We start from the raw sequence: 19,727 nt of genomic DNA, 5'->3' as shown, positions 1-19,727 counted from the left end.
CATGAAGGATTGCAGGAAAAAGCTGCAAGTGAAATGATACCTCAATATTGGAACATTCCTTCATTTAGACAAAGGTATAACCTCACTTATGTCTCAAGGTACATATCTTCTTGATTTAATCTGTGAATCCACATTTACGGTTGTGAAAAACCAATTTCTGAACAGTAAGTAGTTTGTGTATTATGAAAACAGTGTCCTAGCTTCAGTTTTGAAAATAGTTTGGGCTCATAGATGAAGACTTTTGGGAACTTTTAAGCTAGTTCTTATTTTAAGAAGGTCTAAAGGAAACATTCTGACATGTTTTAGGGAAATAGAGACAGGGACATTGTATTTAACTTATAAATAAGGAAATTATTTTTGCTTAGGTGGCCATCTTTTGGCAGCTACACTAGTTATATTGTTCACGAAACCCACCATTCTTTTTGTAAATATATGTCAAACTTTCAAACCCAAAGTTTGACTACTGAATGTGTGTTAAGGTACCTGAGGGAACTACAGCTCTAACTTCAGATACTACTAAAATGTACTGCGCCTAAACTCAAAGGTGAACACACTGAAACTAGTTAATAATAACAGCAACAACAACAATAATAAAATGTTTTAAGTTGAGAGTACATTCTCCGTTTTGTTAATTCAGGATGAAACATGTTAAACTTCCTACCACTTCCTTTTGTACAATTGATATAGTCTCTCTGAAGAGACATTTCTTTTTTACAATATGTTCATCAAAATTATCTAAAGTTTGTCCTTGGGAGGGAGCTGAAACTTACTGCACTATAAAACAGCTGCATCTGATTTTTGACCCTACCTAATCACATGCTTAAGATTAACAGCTGATTCCTGTGGTTAACATTATTATTCTTGCTGTGTCAGTAAACTATTTTTAAAACTATTTTTTCTGAAGTTCAAATGCTGAATGACTAGAAAAAATGTTTAATAATTCCTTTTATTATGAATCAACCTCTGCTATTAGTGGATTTAGCTTTCTTAGCTTTCTTTGAGGTATGGAACTAGCTGTGTGGTGCTGTTTATTGTCTCGTAATAGTTTGTATACCTCCTATGCCTATGTCTTTGAAAGAGTTTGAAAACCATTTATTCAAAACCGTTAATGCACTTTTACTACATTTGTGCAGCTCTTCTAGCAGGTACTGGAATAAGCATTGAACATGCAATTTTCCTTGGGAAAGTGGTATTGGCTACAGACAAGAACACAAGATCAGCAGAGACTGAACTATGTTTTTTTTTAATCAAATCCACTAGGGTTGCTTAAACAGCATTATATTTCTCGTCAAGATTTTTTGGTTCAGCAGGAACGACACTAGTAATAGCTCTGTAGGCTACTTTATTATTAAATACAAAGGTTTAGAAGCTATCTCTAAATAATTGACGACAACGATTAGGAGACTAGCCAAACCAGGCACCTAATGGAGAAGGTCTAGCTCAGAACTTCTTTGATAAACCCTTTGCTGCATGTAATTGATATTTAGAGGCCAGATTTCTTTTTCTCCTAATAGTAATTATACCAGTGTCATTAATAATGGCTGCTGCAAGGTCCTTAGGTTCTTTCCTGCAGGCAAAAATTATATCTGGTCAGAGAGTCTCATAATTATTCACTCTCATTTTCAACAGTTCTGAGATCTATGTTTTTTCTTTTTTTAGAATCTAAGGCTTTTACAGTTCTTCCCTTGGGAAACTAGGTTAATAACAGCAGAATAGGAAAACTGAGAAGCTTGTTTAACATCACTTACTATGCTAAAATAAGCTAGGAGATTTTGTTTTAATGAGTATCTCCCAAAGCACATTTGTAGTGATTATTTTTTAAAAACATTCCCCAGACATGGTTCATTTCCCAGGAGCTCTGAACGGCCAAGAATGCCAGAGGCACTCCTTGGAGCCCTGGCGCCTCGCTGCGACATGCTGATCTGTTCCTGCAGCTATGGTCAAATACTAAGGTCTGCTTAATACTACTATCCAAAAGCTCTTATACATCCAAATTACTCAGTGCTCTTGTTTTTATGAGAATGTGCTGAAAATGTAATGAAAATGTATTATTGCATGAGCCCTACATTTCTTGCTTCTAGTCACATCAGAAACATGTTACTTGTAGGCAGCAGATTGCTACTTACGCCTCAAATAATTCGAATAATTGAAAAATATTACAGGAGCAAAGTGTTCGTTTTAAAAGAGAATGATTAGCATGAGGCTAAAAATTGTCCAGCTGATCATTCAACACTAACAGCACAGTGCTCGCCATTTTATACTGAGTATATTCAGTATATATACTCGCTGACTGGCCAGGCACCTGAAGTGCTCATATGCTCATCCCTATTGTTAAAAGCCTTTGCCCATTCCCCAACCTTGTCACTGATGTTGACTTTAAAATTAAGTCAGGAAGTTTGCAAGGGTATCAAGCATGCTATGGTAGGTATAGCAACAATAAAAGAATATGCCCAGAGAAAGAACCAGTACATGCTAACAATCCAGCCGCAACAGTACCAAATGAACTACGTCTGCTCATGAATAATGTGACACAGTCTGCAGGCTCCCGTCAGCCTCATGTGCATTGGAGCTGGTGCATATATTGTTCTTCATGATTTAAAAATCTAACATAAAAGCAAAATCTGAATCAAGAAAGAAATAGCTGGTACTTAAGGGAAATAGGGAAGTTGTAACATAGTTGTGTCTGAAAAAAAGTGATCTTTCTAATCAGTTAAACATTATGCAAAATTGTAATTAAAGAGGTGGAAAGACTGGAGTGGTTTAGCTATTTAAGTAGTAGGGAGGTTGAGGGTCAACAGACCTCACATATCATACAGACCTCACAGAAAGGCATAGGGCTACAGAAGAGAAATGACTAATCTTACTTCACCTTTCCAAACTGTCACCCAGAAATTCGGAGGACTGTCTGATCTACATGACGTGGCTTCTTATAAGAAATGTCCATATCTTGTCTAATGAGAACATGTATGGCTCCTGCTCATTTAGGTTAGATTCTGGCTGATACTCAAGTAGGGTCAGGTTCTGCCTGAGCAGAACTGAATTAATCTGAGAAGATCATAATGAAATATCTCCTTAGCTGGAGAAGACACAGAAGAACATCTGTTGTGCTAAACCAGGATGAGTCACACACCTTACACTGGCAGTTCACATGGGAAAAAAGCTGGAATGAAACAACTTGCGCACGTGAGTCAAAGTGAGCTTGATGTGTTCCTGGGGCTCCCAGGGCTGTGCTATTGCTGTGCTAGTCTTCAGTGCGGTACTGAGCATATCACAAGATTATCTGTTGCTCAAAAAGTGTAGAAAAAAATATCAAGGTTATCAGTTCATACCTCTGTACATGCACCGAGTGCCACATCTTTTTGCCGTCAAAGTCCAGAGTATGTAATCTATTGTACATATACACTTCTATGGCTTTGAAATAATATGGTGCACATATTTCTAGACAGATTTGCTTTAAACTACAGAATACTATTGTAGGCAAACAATTCTGAAAGACAAAATTACTTTCTTGTTTACAATTTTCCATATTAATTTTTGTAAAATAATTCTGTCATTCAAAACATTATGCATTGATAGTCTTAAATCTTCGCATTATTCCTATCAAGTCATTTACCTCAAGGTCTCTTACGTATTTTACTACTCAAATTCAGGATGGCTCATTTTAATTAATATTAATGAATATTCAAAGAAATAGCGGTGTTTGTTTTAATATTAGATTTTAAGAAGGAGCATCGTTTCTTATAAGTACAGCTGTAGACTGATAGAAAAATTAACAAGGTCACACAGCTTTCTAATTCTTTAAACCTGGTACTTTCCTCTATCTCTCTGCTTCATCGGCTCTTCATCTCTTTTTAAAATCTCATTTGAAAACTAATTTCCCCCTTGCCTCTACTGCTAGGTTATTTTCTCTCTTTTATTTATTAATTCAACTCTAAATAATACTAGAATGGAGGAAAAGTCATATCTGACATCCTACATATCCTGTCCACTCACTGTCATATGGAGGTGGGTTAAAATTTTTATGTGAAAACTGCCAGTGAGTTGCAAATTGAGTCTGCCAACAAAATGAAGTATTTTGTCAAAGGGATTTGGCTTTAGTGTAAATTTCATCAAAAGACAAGAAAGCGAAGAAGCATCAGCCAGTCCCTCCATCCTACATCCTGCTCCAAAAGATAGTCCCTATTTGGAGATGTCATTGCAATGCCTTGGGATATTGCTTGGGTACATCCTATTAAAATCTCTTCTCTATAGACCGGCTTCCTCAGCTAATTATATATTATCTTGTGTGTAACAGAAAATATAATCCAGCTGGTGTATTTGGGCCATATGGGAGAACTTAAACTTAATACAGTTGCTGATATGTATACAGCTTGGTATGCTTAATACAGCTCTCAGGGAGCATTAATTTTTGATGATTAACTTTAAGGGTTTGGGTGGAAAAGGGGAGGAATAGGCATTTTCCAGTTCAACAGCACAACCTGAAGTGCAGCTGGTATAGTCTATATCCACTGAGTATTGTGTTTCCTTTCCCGTGAGGGAATTCCTACAGAAGGACTCGGCTTCATTACAAGGCTGTAACAAGGCCATATCTTATCCCACTCCTCCATTTAACTTGAACATGCGACCTTTTTGGCGAGAGCTATATAGATTACGAATGCCCTGGAATCTTTCAAAAAGTAAAAGCTTTTGTCAGTGTCTGAGTAATAGTTTTAAAGTATAAAAGCAAAGAAACTGCGATTATATTGATATCTGGAGTTTGATTTTTAAAGGGAAAGACAATACTGCCTATGAGAGATTTTTTTCTTTTAAAAGTACTGGGCTGTTTGTGGAAGATATTAAAGGATTATAAAATAGAATGGATAGATAACAGATTGCAGAATAGGGCAGACATCCTGTATCAACAGAGATAATTTGCAAATATTTAATATCTATGAAGACTACAAAGAAGGTCTATGAAGAAATGCTTTTCAGAATACATCTTAGATCTCTAAAGTCAAATATTTGATGGATTTTCTGTGTGTTGCTCTAAAGACTCACTTATCGTCTAAGGTGACAAATGTTGCTAACTATAGTTTTCAGAATGATTCATAATCTAGCAGAAATAAAATATTTCGACTACCAGGCCTCAACATACAGTATTATTTCAGGATCATGATATTCTCTCTCTGGTTATATCACATAACTATTCAAGCAATGGAAAACTTTTTCTCTTTACCATGACAAAAACTCATAGCATCTTGGACTGAATGTCTAGGAATTTTTGTTCTCCTCACAGGCCAAGTCAGCTCTCTAATTATGTCCTAGGTCAGCTTACGTTCACTGCATTTTTGACTGAAAAGCTGCAGAACAAGTGACCTCTTGTCAGCCAACCCCGTAAATATGTACCAGTGTATTCCTAAGTAAGAAACTAAAAATCTGTACAATCCATATAGAATTGGCTCACAAAAAAGTTTTATTTTCTCAAGATTTTCATTTTTAGAGACAGATACAAAGCCAAACAATATTTTGTTAAGTTATGATTCTGAGTATTTTGCAGCAGTTCACTGAAGAAATGAAGGTCATATGAAAGGTGCTTTAAAACAGACAAATTACTGAGCTGCTTTAGTATATTTTTAAATTAATGTATATGTTCCATACTTGTAGCTTATTGATAGCCTTGTGTAACTTTCCTTCCCTATTTATTTCTTTATTATTTGGTAGAGTCTTTCTCAGAAGACGTGCATATTTTTCACAGAGAGGGCTTGATCTTTCAATAGTTCTCTGTGTGCAATTTGTATTGTGCAAGAGTGCAAATATAAGTTTCTTGCATATTTAGCACAGTCTAGCCTCCTTCCCTTGTTCTGCTCGTTCTGGATATGCATGGAAAGATGCGTCTCTATGTTCTGGGTTCACCGTCACTAATTTGTCTTAAAAAATTGTTGGAAACTGCCCCATTTTGTGGAAGGCTCACAGTAGTTTATTAGACAGCTAATTTGATTTCTGTAAGTTTACATATCTTTCATGAAACCTTGGGAGCACGTGACAAGATATGACTTCCATTTATGAGCTGCAGGATTCCTACTGGTTATAATTAAAAGCAAGCATGCTCCCCTAGCATGGTCCCCAATGTCATCTTGATAATTTTGCAAATGTCAACAAGGTGTCTTATAAGAATGGCAGTTTGTACTTCTGCAATTTTAAAATCCTGCAGGGTTCTTCAGAGTTTCACAAAGTTAAGAAACCGATACAATCTGTTGAAACTGGGTTGTTTAGTGTTTGTATTTGATGAAGACATTCAATTTCTTGTATTGCATATAAGAACAAAGCTTCTTTTCTTTTTTAAACACAAATGACAGTAAGAAGGGATAAAGATAGGACTGCAAAAGCTGTTCTATTTTACTAATTAGTGTGTTTATTAGTACCTAAGGATACCGTTCTCTGCATTTTTATTGACTACTTAAGATATTAATAAAATTTCTGAGGTTTCATACTAAACTTGTTCTTGAACTTTAGCTGAGTTTTTTACTCTCCAGTAGAGGGACGTCTTTGTGGCAAATTCAGACTAAACCCAGTAGACAGTTATTTCACTTTTATCACATTTTTTGTGGGTATGCAGCACCATCCCTATTTTGTCACTGCTGCTGAGAATATAAATGCTGATACTTCCCTCTTTGAGGGTTACTGGGAAGCCTGAAAGATTAGTTTCACTTGCTGTATCTACCCCTCACACCCTCTTTCTTTTTCAATATACAAATCCCATTTGCATTTGGCTGCTATACTTATGCACTATTAAAGTTATAATGTACATTTCTTCAGCACTATATAAATATAATTTTCTAATTTAATACTGCAAATCAGCAGACTGACTTCTAGTACTAGATTATTTGTGCCTCTGGTCTAGAATCTGGTCTCCAAGAGAGTTCTTCAAAATCTGTCACATACCTATCCCTCTGCTCAAATAAGTGATCTTCTTACTGCTATTGCTGGCTTGTTTGTCTTTCATTCTGCCTATTACATTGCATTGCCAGAGAGCATGCCTGTTCTAACTTACTAACAAACGGTGTATTCAAGAGCTACGCATTTAGTTCAGTTAGTGACTTAGGGAGAAAATAACCCCTGTGCAACAGTACTAGAGGATGCCAGCAGTTCATTTATCTCCCCACACCTAAGAGGGAAGAGAAATTTATAGTTAAAAGATATTCCTTATGCATTATAAAAGGTGAAAACAGAAAATGGTTCTTTTTTTGGTAGAAACGGATAGGAGTGGTTTAAACTCTCTATATAACAAAGGGCTGTGAAGCCTGTGTGTCTAGTCCTGCTGCACAACAGACAAGTCTAAGCAATATGTAGACCTCTAAGGAGAGCTCTTTGCCATGTCACTCAGTATTTACAGATATTGGCAGATCATTATTGGCAGATCATAAAATTTTTTTATAAACATAAGCTTTATAATTTAACATCCATATGAATGGTTTTGAATATTTGAAATTGTTCCTATTCAATTGAATGAAATCTCACTATTTCCCTTGTTTAATTCACCCGGTTATTATTTTAATATCAACAAACAAACCAAGGGCAGTGCAAGTCATAATGTGGCTTACTATGGTAACGGATCAAAACCTGAAGGACTTCCGTTAGTGTAGGAAAGTAAGGTTTCCTTGCTTTGGCTACCAAATATTCTAAGCAATCTGTCTTCTCCCTCTAGCTGTATTTAAATTGTTTGGATTTTTTCCCAGTTTACCCTTTTTTTCTGCATCATTAAAGCTGCATAATCTCAATAGAGAAGTGCAGCCAAGGAAGAAAATTATCAGATATTTACAGAGCCTAACGTCTCTAAATCTTTCTTTCATGACTTGGCTTATATTTCTGTTCTTTGTGGTCCTCTCGCATACCCATTAGTTCCATTGTGACTTTCAGATGGGGACAGAGAAATAGCAAGAACTGACTTAGCAGGTGACTGTTTAAGGTATGGACAACAAAAGAATCCTGCCAATGTCTCTAGGAATGAAGGCACTGATCAGCACTAAATTTTACACTGCAAGTGTAAGGCCCTGTAGCCAACCGGAAATGACGAAATGCGTTTTGTGCTTTGGGAGAAGCAGGCTTCAAATCATGCTTTCACAAGATGTGCTGTGTGTGCACCTTGTACATTTACTTGTAATGCATGTTGTTGCCCACTTTTGTGTGAAAACACGCAATTTTGACAGAATGCCAAAAATTTGACACGAATGCCATGCAGTTTCTCTCTCTTGTAACCTTTTGTAACCCTCTAAACAAGGCTGGTGCACTCTCATTTAAGCACAGATTATTGCTAAATGACGTTGCAAAATTAAATCACATTGACATTCACCTTAATTGTATAGTTTCAGTGTCACTCTAATGTAAAGTTTTTACAGTCCGTAAATCAAAATATGTTCAAGCATATGATCCATTTATCCATGTTCGTAATGTAGTTACTATGAGACAGGTATATCTACTGCCTGCCTGCTGTTCTACTCGATTTTCACATGAAACAAGACAGTCATTAACAAGTCAGAAGTAAAACAATGAAAAATCAGTACAAAATAAAGCGTCTACTTATATAGCATTGTATGTGGGATCAAGTGAAAAGTTTAAAGTATTTTTTTTAATATTAAAAATACAAAACATTTTGCTCTTTAGGATCTGAGTTTGGGTGATGCCGTAAGTGAGACCTACTTTCTCATAGTACTTGATCTCGTAGTCCAGAATGGCTCCATGGGGAAAGTCCGGCTCTTGCCAGGAGAGGGCAATGCTGTTTTGGGAAGCCCAGTCCTTCCTTACCATACCTATCAAGGAGGGTGCTGAAAGGGAAAAGGATAACTAAGGGTTAAAGACGAAGCACACGGTTTATCCTTTCAACCTACTGTCTTAGGATACCAACCCGAGGTAACTTTGAGTGACCTCCAGGCAGAAAAGCATGACAGATGGCAATTCTCAGGGAAACCATATAACCTGGAATTACTGTCTCAAGTACATACCAGTAACTCCTTTGTTAAAGTGCAGACCAGCTTCTGAAAAATGGCTATATACAAAAACATAGAAAGAAGCGCCTGTGCCGGTCCCCACTGCCAGCTGTGCACAACCAGGTTGCGCTGCTGGCTCCGAGGACTTCGCGTCCAGAGCAGAACCGTGTTTCAGAGACAGTAAATCCTACATTCAGGCTAATCTGCTTTAAATGTCATAATTCAGCTGTGCAAAATGTACATTCAGTGTACTCTTTGGGGCAAAATAAAGTGTCACAGCTTAAAACAGACGCAACGAATCCTGTTCCTGCTAGCTGGGCTGGCAGCAGCAAGGGCATTTTAGCCCATCAGTGAGGCAGCTGTGCGCACAGAAGAGCCAGCTTGTTAGAGGAGGCCAGTGGCAGGGACTGGGTGACGGGCAAACCCTGGGGGCAAAGGTGCCCCCAAACCTACCTCCTGGAATTGATACTGCAGGTCTGCAGCAGTGCGGTGAGTAGGAACCGCTTCCAGCAGCTTTTGGAAGGGGCCCAACATGGGTGGATACACTCAAGAGCCCAATTATCTCACGATGGGGTTAACTAATTTTAAGAATTGGATTTTCTGCCCTTTTGGAAAAGAAGGTGCACTGTTATCTATGCAATAATTTCAAATGGTGCAAAAATTGCATTCTAGAAAACGATCTTTGCTTATTTTATTAATCTGCTCAAGCATGTCGAAGGAGGTCTAATATTCTCCAGACACTAATGCTGTTTTAATAGTATTAATGTGCAGCTTTCCCAAATATTACAACAAAACCAGTCATGTTGTTCAACAGTCCTGAAGACAACTGAGTAAGCTGAACAAACCAGCTACCATAAAAAAAAAAAAGTTCTTCCAGTGGTTCACAGCTTTCGCTATTTGTCTTTCCCCTACCAAATATCAGTTTATTACACACCCTTCCCCTTTCCTCTCTATTATGAATCTTAACCTCTTCTAAGCTTCCAAGGAGCTGCCTCCTAAAAATAACACATTTTTATGACTTCTGTTTTTATCTTTTGAATGAAAGAGGCTCCCTAGGTGTATTGGGTTTGCCTGGCAAGGTTTTGGTAGCGGGGGGGCTACAGGGGTGGCTTCTGTGAGAAGCTGCTAGAAGCTTCCCCTGTGTCCGATAGAGCCAATGCCAGCTGGCCCCACTGCTGGTCAAGGCCGAGCCCATCAGCAATGGTGGAAGCACCTCTGGGATAACATATTTAAGAAGGGAAAAAAGTTAATGTGCAACAGTAATTGAGAATTATTGAGAATAATGTGCAACAGGAGTGAGAATATGTGAGAGAAACAGCCCTGCAGACACCAGGTCAGTGAAGAAGGAGGGGAGGAGGTGCTCCAGGTGCCGGAGCAGAGATTCCCCTGCAGCCCGTGGTGAAGACCATGGTGAGGCAGGCTGTCCCCCTGCAGCCCATGGAGTTAACGGTGGAGCAGATATCCACCTGCAGCCCGTGGAGGACCCCATGCTGGAGCAGGTGGATGTGCCCAAAGGAGGCTGTGACCCTGTGGAGAGCCTGCACTGGAGCAGGCTTGCTGGCAGGACTTGTGAGCCTGTGGGGGTCCCAGGCTGGAGCAGTCTGCTCCTGAAGGACTGCACCTCATGGAAGGGACCCACGCTGGAGCAGTTTGTGAAGAACTGTAGCCCGTGGGAAGGGCTCATGTTGGAGAAGTTAATGGAGGACTGTCTCCTGTGGGAGGGACCCCACGCTGGAGCAGAGGAAGAGTGTGAGGAGTCCTCCCCCTGAGGAGGAAGGAGCGGCAGAGACAAGGTGTGATGAACTGACCACAACCTCCACTCCCTATTCCCCTGTGCCACTGGCAGGGAGGAGGTAGAGAAACTGGGAGTGAAGTTGAGCCTGGGAAGAAGGTAGGGGTGGGGGGAAGGTGTTTTAAGATTTAGTTTTTATTTTTTCATTACCTTACTCTGATTTGACTGGTAATAAATTAAACTGATTTCCCCAAGTCGAGTGTGTTTTGCCCAGGACAGTAATTGGTGAATGATCTCTCCCTGCCCTTATCTCGACCCACGAGCCTTTTGTTATATTTTCTCTCCCCTGTCCAGCTGAGGAGGGGAGTGATAGAGCGGCTTGGTGGGCACCTGGCGCCCAGCCAGGGTCAACCCACCACACTAGGAAAATGAAATAAGAATCTGCTTCTAGTCACAAAATTTCACACCTTAGTTTTCTTTCCTGTAAATATTTCAGGAAGTTTAAGAAATGAAAACAATAAATTCATTCTAGAATGCAAACAAAGAGTAAAGAAAACAAACCCAGTTGTTTTCCTTTGAAAAAAGAGAAACTCTACGCACAGACATGCACCTAACAATCTCTTTCTCTGTGACAGTGCATTTATTTGAGAGAGAAAATAAACTTCCATCCACTGTCAATCTTCCCTGTGGATAACTGTTTTGTGGTGTAATAGTCCAGTCCTCTCTGATGTGGAAAAAACCCAACCCAACATGTAACACGAAATGAAAAAAACCTACCAAAAGTATTAAGTGGACAAGACAGAGCTTACACAGAAAACTGTCCTACACCTGTACTTACGCCACTTTAACCACCAGTCTAATGCAAGGGAATGAGAGAAAAAAAGAATTCCTGCCATGCTGAATAAAGGATTAACCTATTTTTCAGGAAGTCCTTAAACAGCATAATGTAAGCAACTGAATACAACAAAATACAAATGAATAAAAAGCATTCATAGGTTCTGGACCAAAATGTTATCTCTGGGTATGTATAACTACTCCCTCAGTTAAAATGAAGTTTTTACTCTTGAAATTGAGGGTGAAGCTGAGCTCTCACAATATTTCTCTGGGGCAAAATCAGCTACTCCAAGCAGAGAACAAAGATAGGTCTGTTTAAAGGAAAACAGGAGCTAGCAAACATGGATTTGTATTTGCTAAACACTGATCATGGGCCTATGAGGGCAATTGCTCATATACATTTTTTTACCATTTGCTGGTTTTGAGTCTTTCACCGGTATTGAGCTGTGATTTACGGGCAGGTCTGAGGGAGCTATAGCAACCTTTCAGATACATCGGATATACCCTGTGTGCCTGCTCATGGATGAGGGACATTGGCTGGGCCACCTTCCCCCGCACATCATGGCTTCATCTCACTGCATCTGGGGGCTCACTGGTCAGACAACCAAATCCTTGCAAAATGATTGATCTTGATAACAGAAAACACCAGGTTAAACTGTGGATATAATTATATTCTTGGTCCTTCTAGGCTTTTTAAATATAGATTACTACTATTACACTTCTTCAAATTATGACCTAACATTTTTCATATGTGGTGCATTTTTCTTTGGGTTCTGATTTCCAGATTTATACAGTAATTTATGCGTGTTTTCAGCCTGAGCTCACCGCAGTAACTCTTCCATTTGAGCAAGCCCATGTCAAAACACAATCCTGGTGCAACAGAAGATCATCTCAAATGTTCAGTATGAGAAGTAGCCTGTGTCTTCTCTCTGGGAAACTACTCAGTAGCAAAATAATGGAAGAAAATTACTTCAGCCCTCTCCTAAGCCAGCTGTGCTTGACCTGCACTTGCAACTGAAAACCCCGTACAGCAAGGCTCACATCACACCTATAGCACTGTGCCAGCACTGCATCTCCTAGGCTGTGAATACGAGAAGCATATTTGTGTTTGTATTAGGTTACCAGGCAAAAAAAAAAAGTGTATGTTTTAACAAAAAGTCACAAAAGAGTCACCATTAACCATTTCTTATATGTTCAGGAGGATGATCCTACAATTTGTCATACGAAGGTTATCTATTCACATCTCAGAGGAAATAATGACTTTTAGGAAAAAGATTCCAGTCAGAAATTTGTTGTACAAAGAAAGAGACAAATAAACCCAAATAATTAAAAGCTGCAGCTAGCTCAGTTTCTATTTCTTTAGTTGTTGTGAAGTGCTACTAAAAGCAATACTTTGTACCAAGAAATTTCAGCTTCTTATAACAGTTACTCACTAGAGCAGAAGTTATTTAGACCCTAAAGATCCTATCCATTTATTGTTAAAGCTCTTTTTAACTGGAAAATTGTAAAATAGGTAAATCCTATTTGCCCATTTATAAAGATTGCTCTAATGTTCCTATGATGAATCAATGGGAAGTTCTTTTAATTAGTTGTTTCAAATCCAGTAGCTGCAGGAGAGCTCTAATTTGGTTACCCAATGAAACCATTTGAAAAAAAAAATGCTTAGAAGCACAGCATGGCTTTTAATCACTTTAATGGCAGCATTTTCTTGCCATTGGTACTAGGCTGAAGGATGGTTTCTGGCTCTTGAGCTCAGCGCTGATCTCTGTTTTGTACTAGGATTCTTTGCACCATCTGCTCTCTATGTTTTCCTCTACACTGTTATAAATTTCTTGAATTGCGATGAGTCATCTACAATGCTGTGAGCTTCTCATTTAATTTAGTCTGATAAGTTTCTTTGTCTTTTCAAATTTGTATTGAATAATGAAAGTTCATTCCTTAATTCAGAGTGAGCTTATTTTATTCTAAATCTCTTTGGCTTCTCTTTTTCAGAATCCCTTTTCTCATACGCTACACAAAGGGCAGAAAATGTGTATTTTAAACAATGATTGGATTCCAGTGTCATTTCTCTAGAGACTTTCTTATCTTCTGAAGCTGACTTCCATTATCTGTAACTGTCTGATTTCAAAACAGGTGATCTGTAGGGTTTCTGAAGCTTTTTTCCTTTAGTCCGTTTTCTAATTTTCCAATTTCTTGTTTCATACTGTTTAAAGTAGGCAAAGAATTTCCAGCATTTCTCTCCTGGTCTCCAGGGTTGAACAACTTTGACATGGTGCCCATTCACTATGAAGAGGCTTCAGACTCAACGGCAGCTGATGACAAAAGCTCACCTGATGTCTGTCTGTACATGGAGCACTCTCCCCCTCTGGTATCTCATTTCAAATCTTATTTCTTTAGTGAAGAGAAACCATGACAGCTCAATGGCCTTTTACTGGCTGGCAGAACAGGCCCTACCAGGTATGCACAATCACTTTCTTGTTAAAAAATCTACCATCCAACAAAGAAGAACAGCTGCATCACCGTTGTTCTCTTCCCTCCTTCTTCCCTGCATTGTGTCTGTTTTGGCCAAGGCCAATGAATTGCCAGCAGATACAAATTTGGAGGGGAGGGAGTGGAAGGGTGATCTGAACTGTACACATGTTGTGTTGAGGACTGCGACTTTACTCCTTTGGACACCATCATCATGAGAAGGCTGTGGGTCTCAATGTGTAAAATACTGCCATTTGGGATAATGTGGTCTAATTTACTTAGACATTTCTATACCTCTACCATTACCAATAATAATCTGAATTGCATAATTACATGTAATTCTTTCCTCGAGACCTCTGCCTGCTTTAAGGCACAGGAAAGACCATACTCACCAAAATATAGGGCTTTATCACATATTTTCTGAGTAGGGGTTTCCCAGTAGAGGAGGGAATCCAGCTCCCTCCCTGCCTCTTCTTTCTCTCCTACCTCAGCCACTTCCCAACTGCAGTTGGGGGAAAATACTGACTGAGGCCCACTCAGCAACCTTGATTTTCTTTGAAAACTCATTAATTGATCCCTCCTAGTTTCATACAATATAGTTACAGGAGGAAACCTGCTTTAACATCCTGCAGGGAGCCTGCATTCCTCTTGTTGGGGAACAATTTCTTTCATTAAGGGAAGGACAGTTGAGGGTGGAAGAAATATCAATGTTGCGAGGACTAATTTATGTTGACTTGGGTTTCATGTCTGTGTTGGTCAGAAAAGAAAAGATGATTGTTTTCCTGTTCATTAAGAGAAAAGGACTTTTTCAAGCTTATATTACAGGTTAAATCACACAGTAAACTATGCTTAACACTAGGAAAGTTATGGTTATCTCATCATCCAAAACCCATTCAACAAAAATTTTAGGAAATTAATGAAACAGAATATAGTATAAGTACACTTACTTTCAAATGTTTTCTCCTTTTGCTTAATTGTAATACTAGAATGTTCTTTTGTAAACCACTGATACCAGTAGATTGAAAAGGAAAAATAATACAGCTATACTTTAAAATAAACACTGTCAGATTTTTGTCAAACCATATATATGTGGTATTTATAATTGTTAATTATAGAGATGTACCAAGGTCTAATTTTCAAGTGCTTTTCTGGATGGTAAAAACAACCTTTGCACCTTTTTGTATACCAGAAAATGCTATTATATTTAGATAGTGTTTCTCCAGTCTAGGTTCTGTATCTATATTAGAATTTCTATACTGTTGGACACTGAGTATGATCTTATATTATACATAGCAATAAATAAAGTCTGAGATTTTATTCATGATCCCACACTTGGAAAAATTGTTATTTCAGCGCACAGTAAGAAAAAATATTGATTTTACTTCTGATTCTAGAAAGTCTGTAAGAAAGGTAATAAGCAATAAAAAGATGTTTTCTAAGGGGAGACATTACAGAACTGGAAGTAATGAAATGACATTTCCTGATCAATGATCATACCTCCAGTATTATTAGCATTTGAGCTATTTACCAAGGAAGGATTTAGTAGAGAAGCTGAGGCCAAAAGCCTTCAGCCTTCTTTACTAGTGCCATGCGTGACATGTATTATTGGTCAACTGACGAAGATGTAGTTGTGCTGCCTATCATCTACAGCAGTCTACATTCCTGCAATATGATTATTAGTCCTCCAGCAGAGATGCATTTCTTCCTTTTTTTCTTTTGTGTTTGCTTGCTAATCTTTCTGTTGCTATCTTTGTAGGATAAGGGAAGAGAGACTATTTTATGAGCAAGGAATGTGATATGGATTCAGGAGACCTATGTTTATATTCTTTTCTGGTTGTGCTCTAGAGATTTTCTTTAATCTTTTGACTGAGCTATCCTAATGCACAATGTGAATGTCAATACCTTTCATTATTTCCAATATGTGAGCACTTTCATGTTAGAAGTGTGTGTGTGTCTATTTTTATATAGACTAAAAACTAAGCACAAGTTTACATGGAAAAATTATGGAAATATGAACATTAATTAAACTTTTCTAAGAAAAAACAGTTCATAACCCATCTCTCTGTATATTAAAGATTAAGTGGCTGAAACTTTTTTGGGTTTATGCTGAATTCAGTAAGAATTCTTTTTCTTACCATACAAGGCTGCTTCCAATTAGTACGGTAACTAGATAAGATATTTGATTCTTCACATAATAGAGTCTCTTATCTTCTTAATCACTTTGGTGGTAATTCACAGTTATAATGCTTGGAGGGGATACTATTACTGGCACTAACCTTGGAGTTCAAAGTTGAGCATGGAGTTTTCCTGACAAGGCATTAGAGCTAGCATATTAACAAGTTTGGGGTGAAAAATAATGTTTTTACTTTATTTTCTTACACTAGTTCCCTAAAGGTTTGTATTCAAAGGACAGCATAACAGTATGCTGCTTTTGAAGCACTTCATTTACTGAAAAATAGGCCTCCAGCAAGCTATAATTATAATCTCTCCCTCCATTTTAAATTCTTTCCCTTTGCAGATTTTGCTTGCTCAGAAATGGTGGATGGAAGCCAAGTGAACCTAATACCATTATCAAAAAATGGATTCTGCTACAGTGTTGTGGGCTAAAGGTCATGATAGATGCAACCCTCAAATTTCCTCCAGGCTAAACGTAGATTCAACATCATTTTTTTCCATTTCCATATGTTCCATAATGCAATTCTTTCTTCCTTGTTGTTTAATTTCCCTCTCTCATCTATTGTTGATCTTATGTATGAAGACAGTAATTATTCACCCATATGATTTTGCAACACTACAGATTTTCTTTCATTTACAGAATGTGCTGCCATTCATTATTTTGCAAGCTTGAGACAGAAGCATTCCTAGATCTTTACTTTTAACAGGACCTGCTCAGTCCCCGATTCTTCAAAATGTAGTAGTATAGTAGAAGATAGTAGTATAGTAGTATAGTAGAAGATACCTAAAAGCAATTGTATAAAACAAAGCCTTATCAACTGTCAGTCAGCCTGTGTGGATGCTCTGTTGTCTCTGACGAGGTGCATGTGCAAACCCCTCGAAGTTAAAAAGTATTGTGAGATATTTGGCATAATTTATAATACAGTGAAAAATTTAAAATATTTTAATAACATGTTTCTTTAAATAACAGTAGCTAAAAAAATCACACAAATGTTTTACATATCTGTATATTTTAAGGAGTTACTTTATATGCTCTGTATTTCCGAAGCAAGCAGAATAAATGCAATTCAAACAAGCTGAGTGGAAGGGTGTGATTCCAGGAATCACATGCAAACAAAAAAAATCTGCAAAAGTGAAAAGAGTTGCCTGTCATATACATGGAAATCATGTCAAATCAATGCCCTCTGACGACCAAAGGGATTTGCATCAGAATAAACAGATTCTTGGCTCCCTTCCACTGCCTTTTATTGCTGGAGCAGCAGGAGAGAATAAGTGGCTTAAAGACCTAATAGGTCACTGGGATTCTTGAGGGACCAGCTCTCCCAAAATCAGAGCTTCTCTGTCCTTGTTTGGCAGAAGACAACACTATGGTCGTGTGGCACCAGCATATCAGCTCACATCAGGTAGCAACAACATATGTGGCTGAATGGCACAGCAAGAACATGGTAACTGGGGAAAAAAACCCCTTAACTTCATTTGCTTGTTCCAGGCATTTTGTTCTGGATCAAGTAACAGACTATTTGATGGCACAGGGAAGGGTGCCTGTCCCCAGGCAAATCACTTCCCTTCCTATCACCTTTTATGACGATTATAAACTCTGTTGTGGTACCTACAGCAGAGTAACAGAATACTATGTTCTTAACAAGCAGATTTACTGCTTTCACAAGCTCAAATGTTATGTGTTGTACTCTTCACTGTTCCTCCTGACTCAGATGTTGTGGCACGCCACTGACTGTTGGCCAGTGGCACATACCATTTGAAACTGGTGTGCATGGTCTCCTGGGGAACTCTTCCTGACATGCAGGATTCCTCTTAAAAATGAAGGCAGAAGGGCTTATAGGGTTTCCTTTTTAGGAAACCTGTGCTAAAAGAGAAGGAGGTAGGAGAAATCGGTTTATTAGCAGATTCAGATTGCTACTATAATGATGTTAATCAGCATGAAAAAAGATGTGTTCCAGCCAATGTGTTATGTAAGTTATAAATATCGTGCCAGCACTGCTAGATGCTCTGTGATGTGGGGACAACCTGTGGTGACACATTTTTCCGCAGAACTTTGTTTTCAACCTCCTAGTGTAACCTGGGAATTGCTATAAATTCATTGGAAATACAACTTGAGGTTAAGGAGGCGTCATTTATTGCAGCAAGGTGTCATTATGGAAACAGAACTGTAAGTAAGTCTCATTCAGCAACAACCCCTCCAGGGTCAACTGGAACCAAATTGCGCTGCAGAACTTCCTGCTGCTAAATTGATCTCAGAAGTTTGAAAATGAAATAAGCAGGTTAAAAAGCACTAGGAAATGTGCAATCTTTTCACTCCATTAATTGCTACTCATCCTGCGATGTAACAAAGACAAACCTAAAATGTACACTCATTTCAGCAAATCTTTCCTGCTCTTGTTTATATCAAAATATGAGACTACATCAGATTGTAGGTCATTTTCCGTCAAACAGTACTTTACAGGTCTGAAAGAGGTTTTTCTTTTAGCAAGAAAATAATGAATATTTTATTTGAACATCTTCTGTGAACCTTCTGTAAAAGCTGTGTTTGTCAGCATGTGCAGAGATTGTCAGAGCTACTGTACTTCAACATTTTAAATGAATATGTGTAAGTGCATGGAGACACATCTGATACTGACTTAAAATGTACATCTTCAAAAAATTTCCCCAGAAATGTTGATTTTGACAAAGCATTTTATAAATCATAGTGATGCTACATAAATATGCCTTCATAAATTAATTCTCCCAGTGATGTTACAAACGAAATTATAACGTATATTATATATTATAAATTATATATTATATATTATATAAATACTAAAAAGATTCCAAAGGTATGCTTTCATCTGTTCATTACAAAGAATCATTAGATAACAATAAATGCTATGGTTTAGTCTATCTCTGTTTTACATAGGGTCAAGTAGATTTTAAATCTTTAATATGTAGACCTATGCACAGAAAAGCACACCCTTTTAAACTCTGGCATACAGACAATGAGAAACACTTCTAGAAGGCCAGTAAGTCACTGGTTTGTCCTTGATGTACATGAATCACTGAAAAGCACTGTTGCTGTCAAATGTACGTTAGGTGTTCAATTTCTAGTCAAGTAGGGTTGAATTCATTTTACTTGACTCATATAGTTTAAAAACTGGGGTTTAGTTTCGGCAAGTTGTCTTGATTCCCTCTGTAGTTAGAGGGAGACAGCCAACTCCAAAGGGCAGTTTATCATACCTGTCATAGACACCATCTTAGGGTGGCACAGATTGCACACTGGAGCTGCCTGTTTAGATGCTGAACTTTGAGATGGCTGTCAGTAGATCAAATGTATCCCCCAGTTTCAGCCACAGTGTTTGATACATGCATCACTACTATTAGCACAGAAGCTTTGTACAAAATCAGCCGTGGATCTTCTTTAAAGGTGACCTCTAGAGCAACACAAGAGTAATTTTAGATATGTCAACATCCTAAATAAAGTGTTTTTTCAGTTTGGGTTCAGTTCAGACACCAAACACAGTGTCGCATAGACATATCTGAGTTAGTCAGTTAGCTGGTATACT

At 38.0% G+C, this 19,727-nt stretch overlaps 1 protein-coding gene across 15 annotated transcripts in view; it reads right to left on the bottom strand.

Annotated features, from left to right (window-relative positions):
• The window catches only part of EPHA6 (EPH receptor A6), a 532,902-nt gene that overhangs the window by 157,408 nt on the left and 355,767 nt on the right, over window positions 1-19,727 (bottom strand). For 14 of the 15 annotated variants that reach the window (XM_075515531.1, XM_075515576.1, XM_075515552.1 and 11 more), the window contains one exon: window positions 8,677-8,801. The exons of the other annotated variant lie outside the window; for it this stretch is intronic. In XM_075515531.1, coding sequence (XP_075371646.1) covers window positions 8,677-8,801 — 125 coding nt within the window. The remainder of the gene's footprint in view (window positions 1-8,676; window positions 8,802-19,727) is intronic. 15 annotated transcript variants of the gene reach the window in all.

Source organism: Mycteria americana, chromosome 1 (assembly GCF_035582795.1).
Source record: "Mycteria americana isolate JAX WOST 10 ecotype Jacksonville Zoo and Gardens chromosome 1, USCA_MyAme_1.0, whole genome shotgun sequence".
Taxonomy (NCBI): domain Eukaryota; kingdom Metazoa; phylum Chordata; class Aves; order Ciconiiformes; family Ciconiidae; genus Mycteria; species Mycteria americana.
This window is presented reverse-complemented; position numbering and strand designations above follow the sequence as displayed.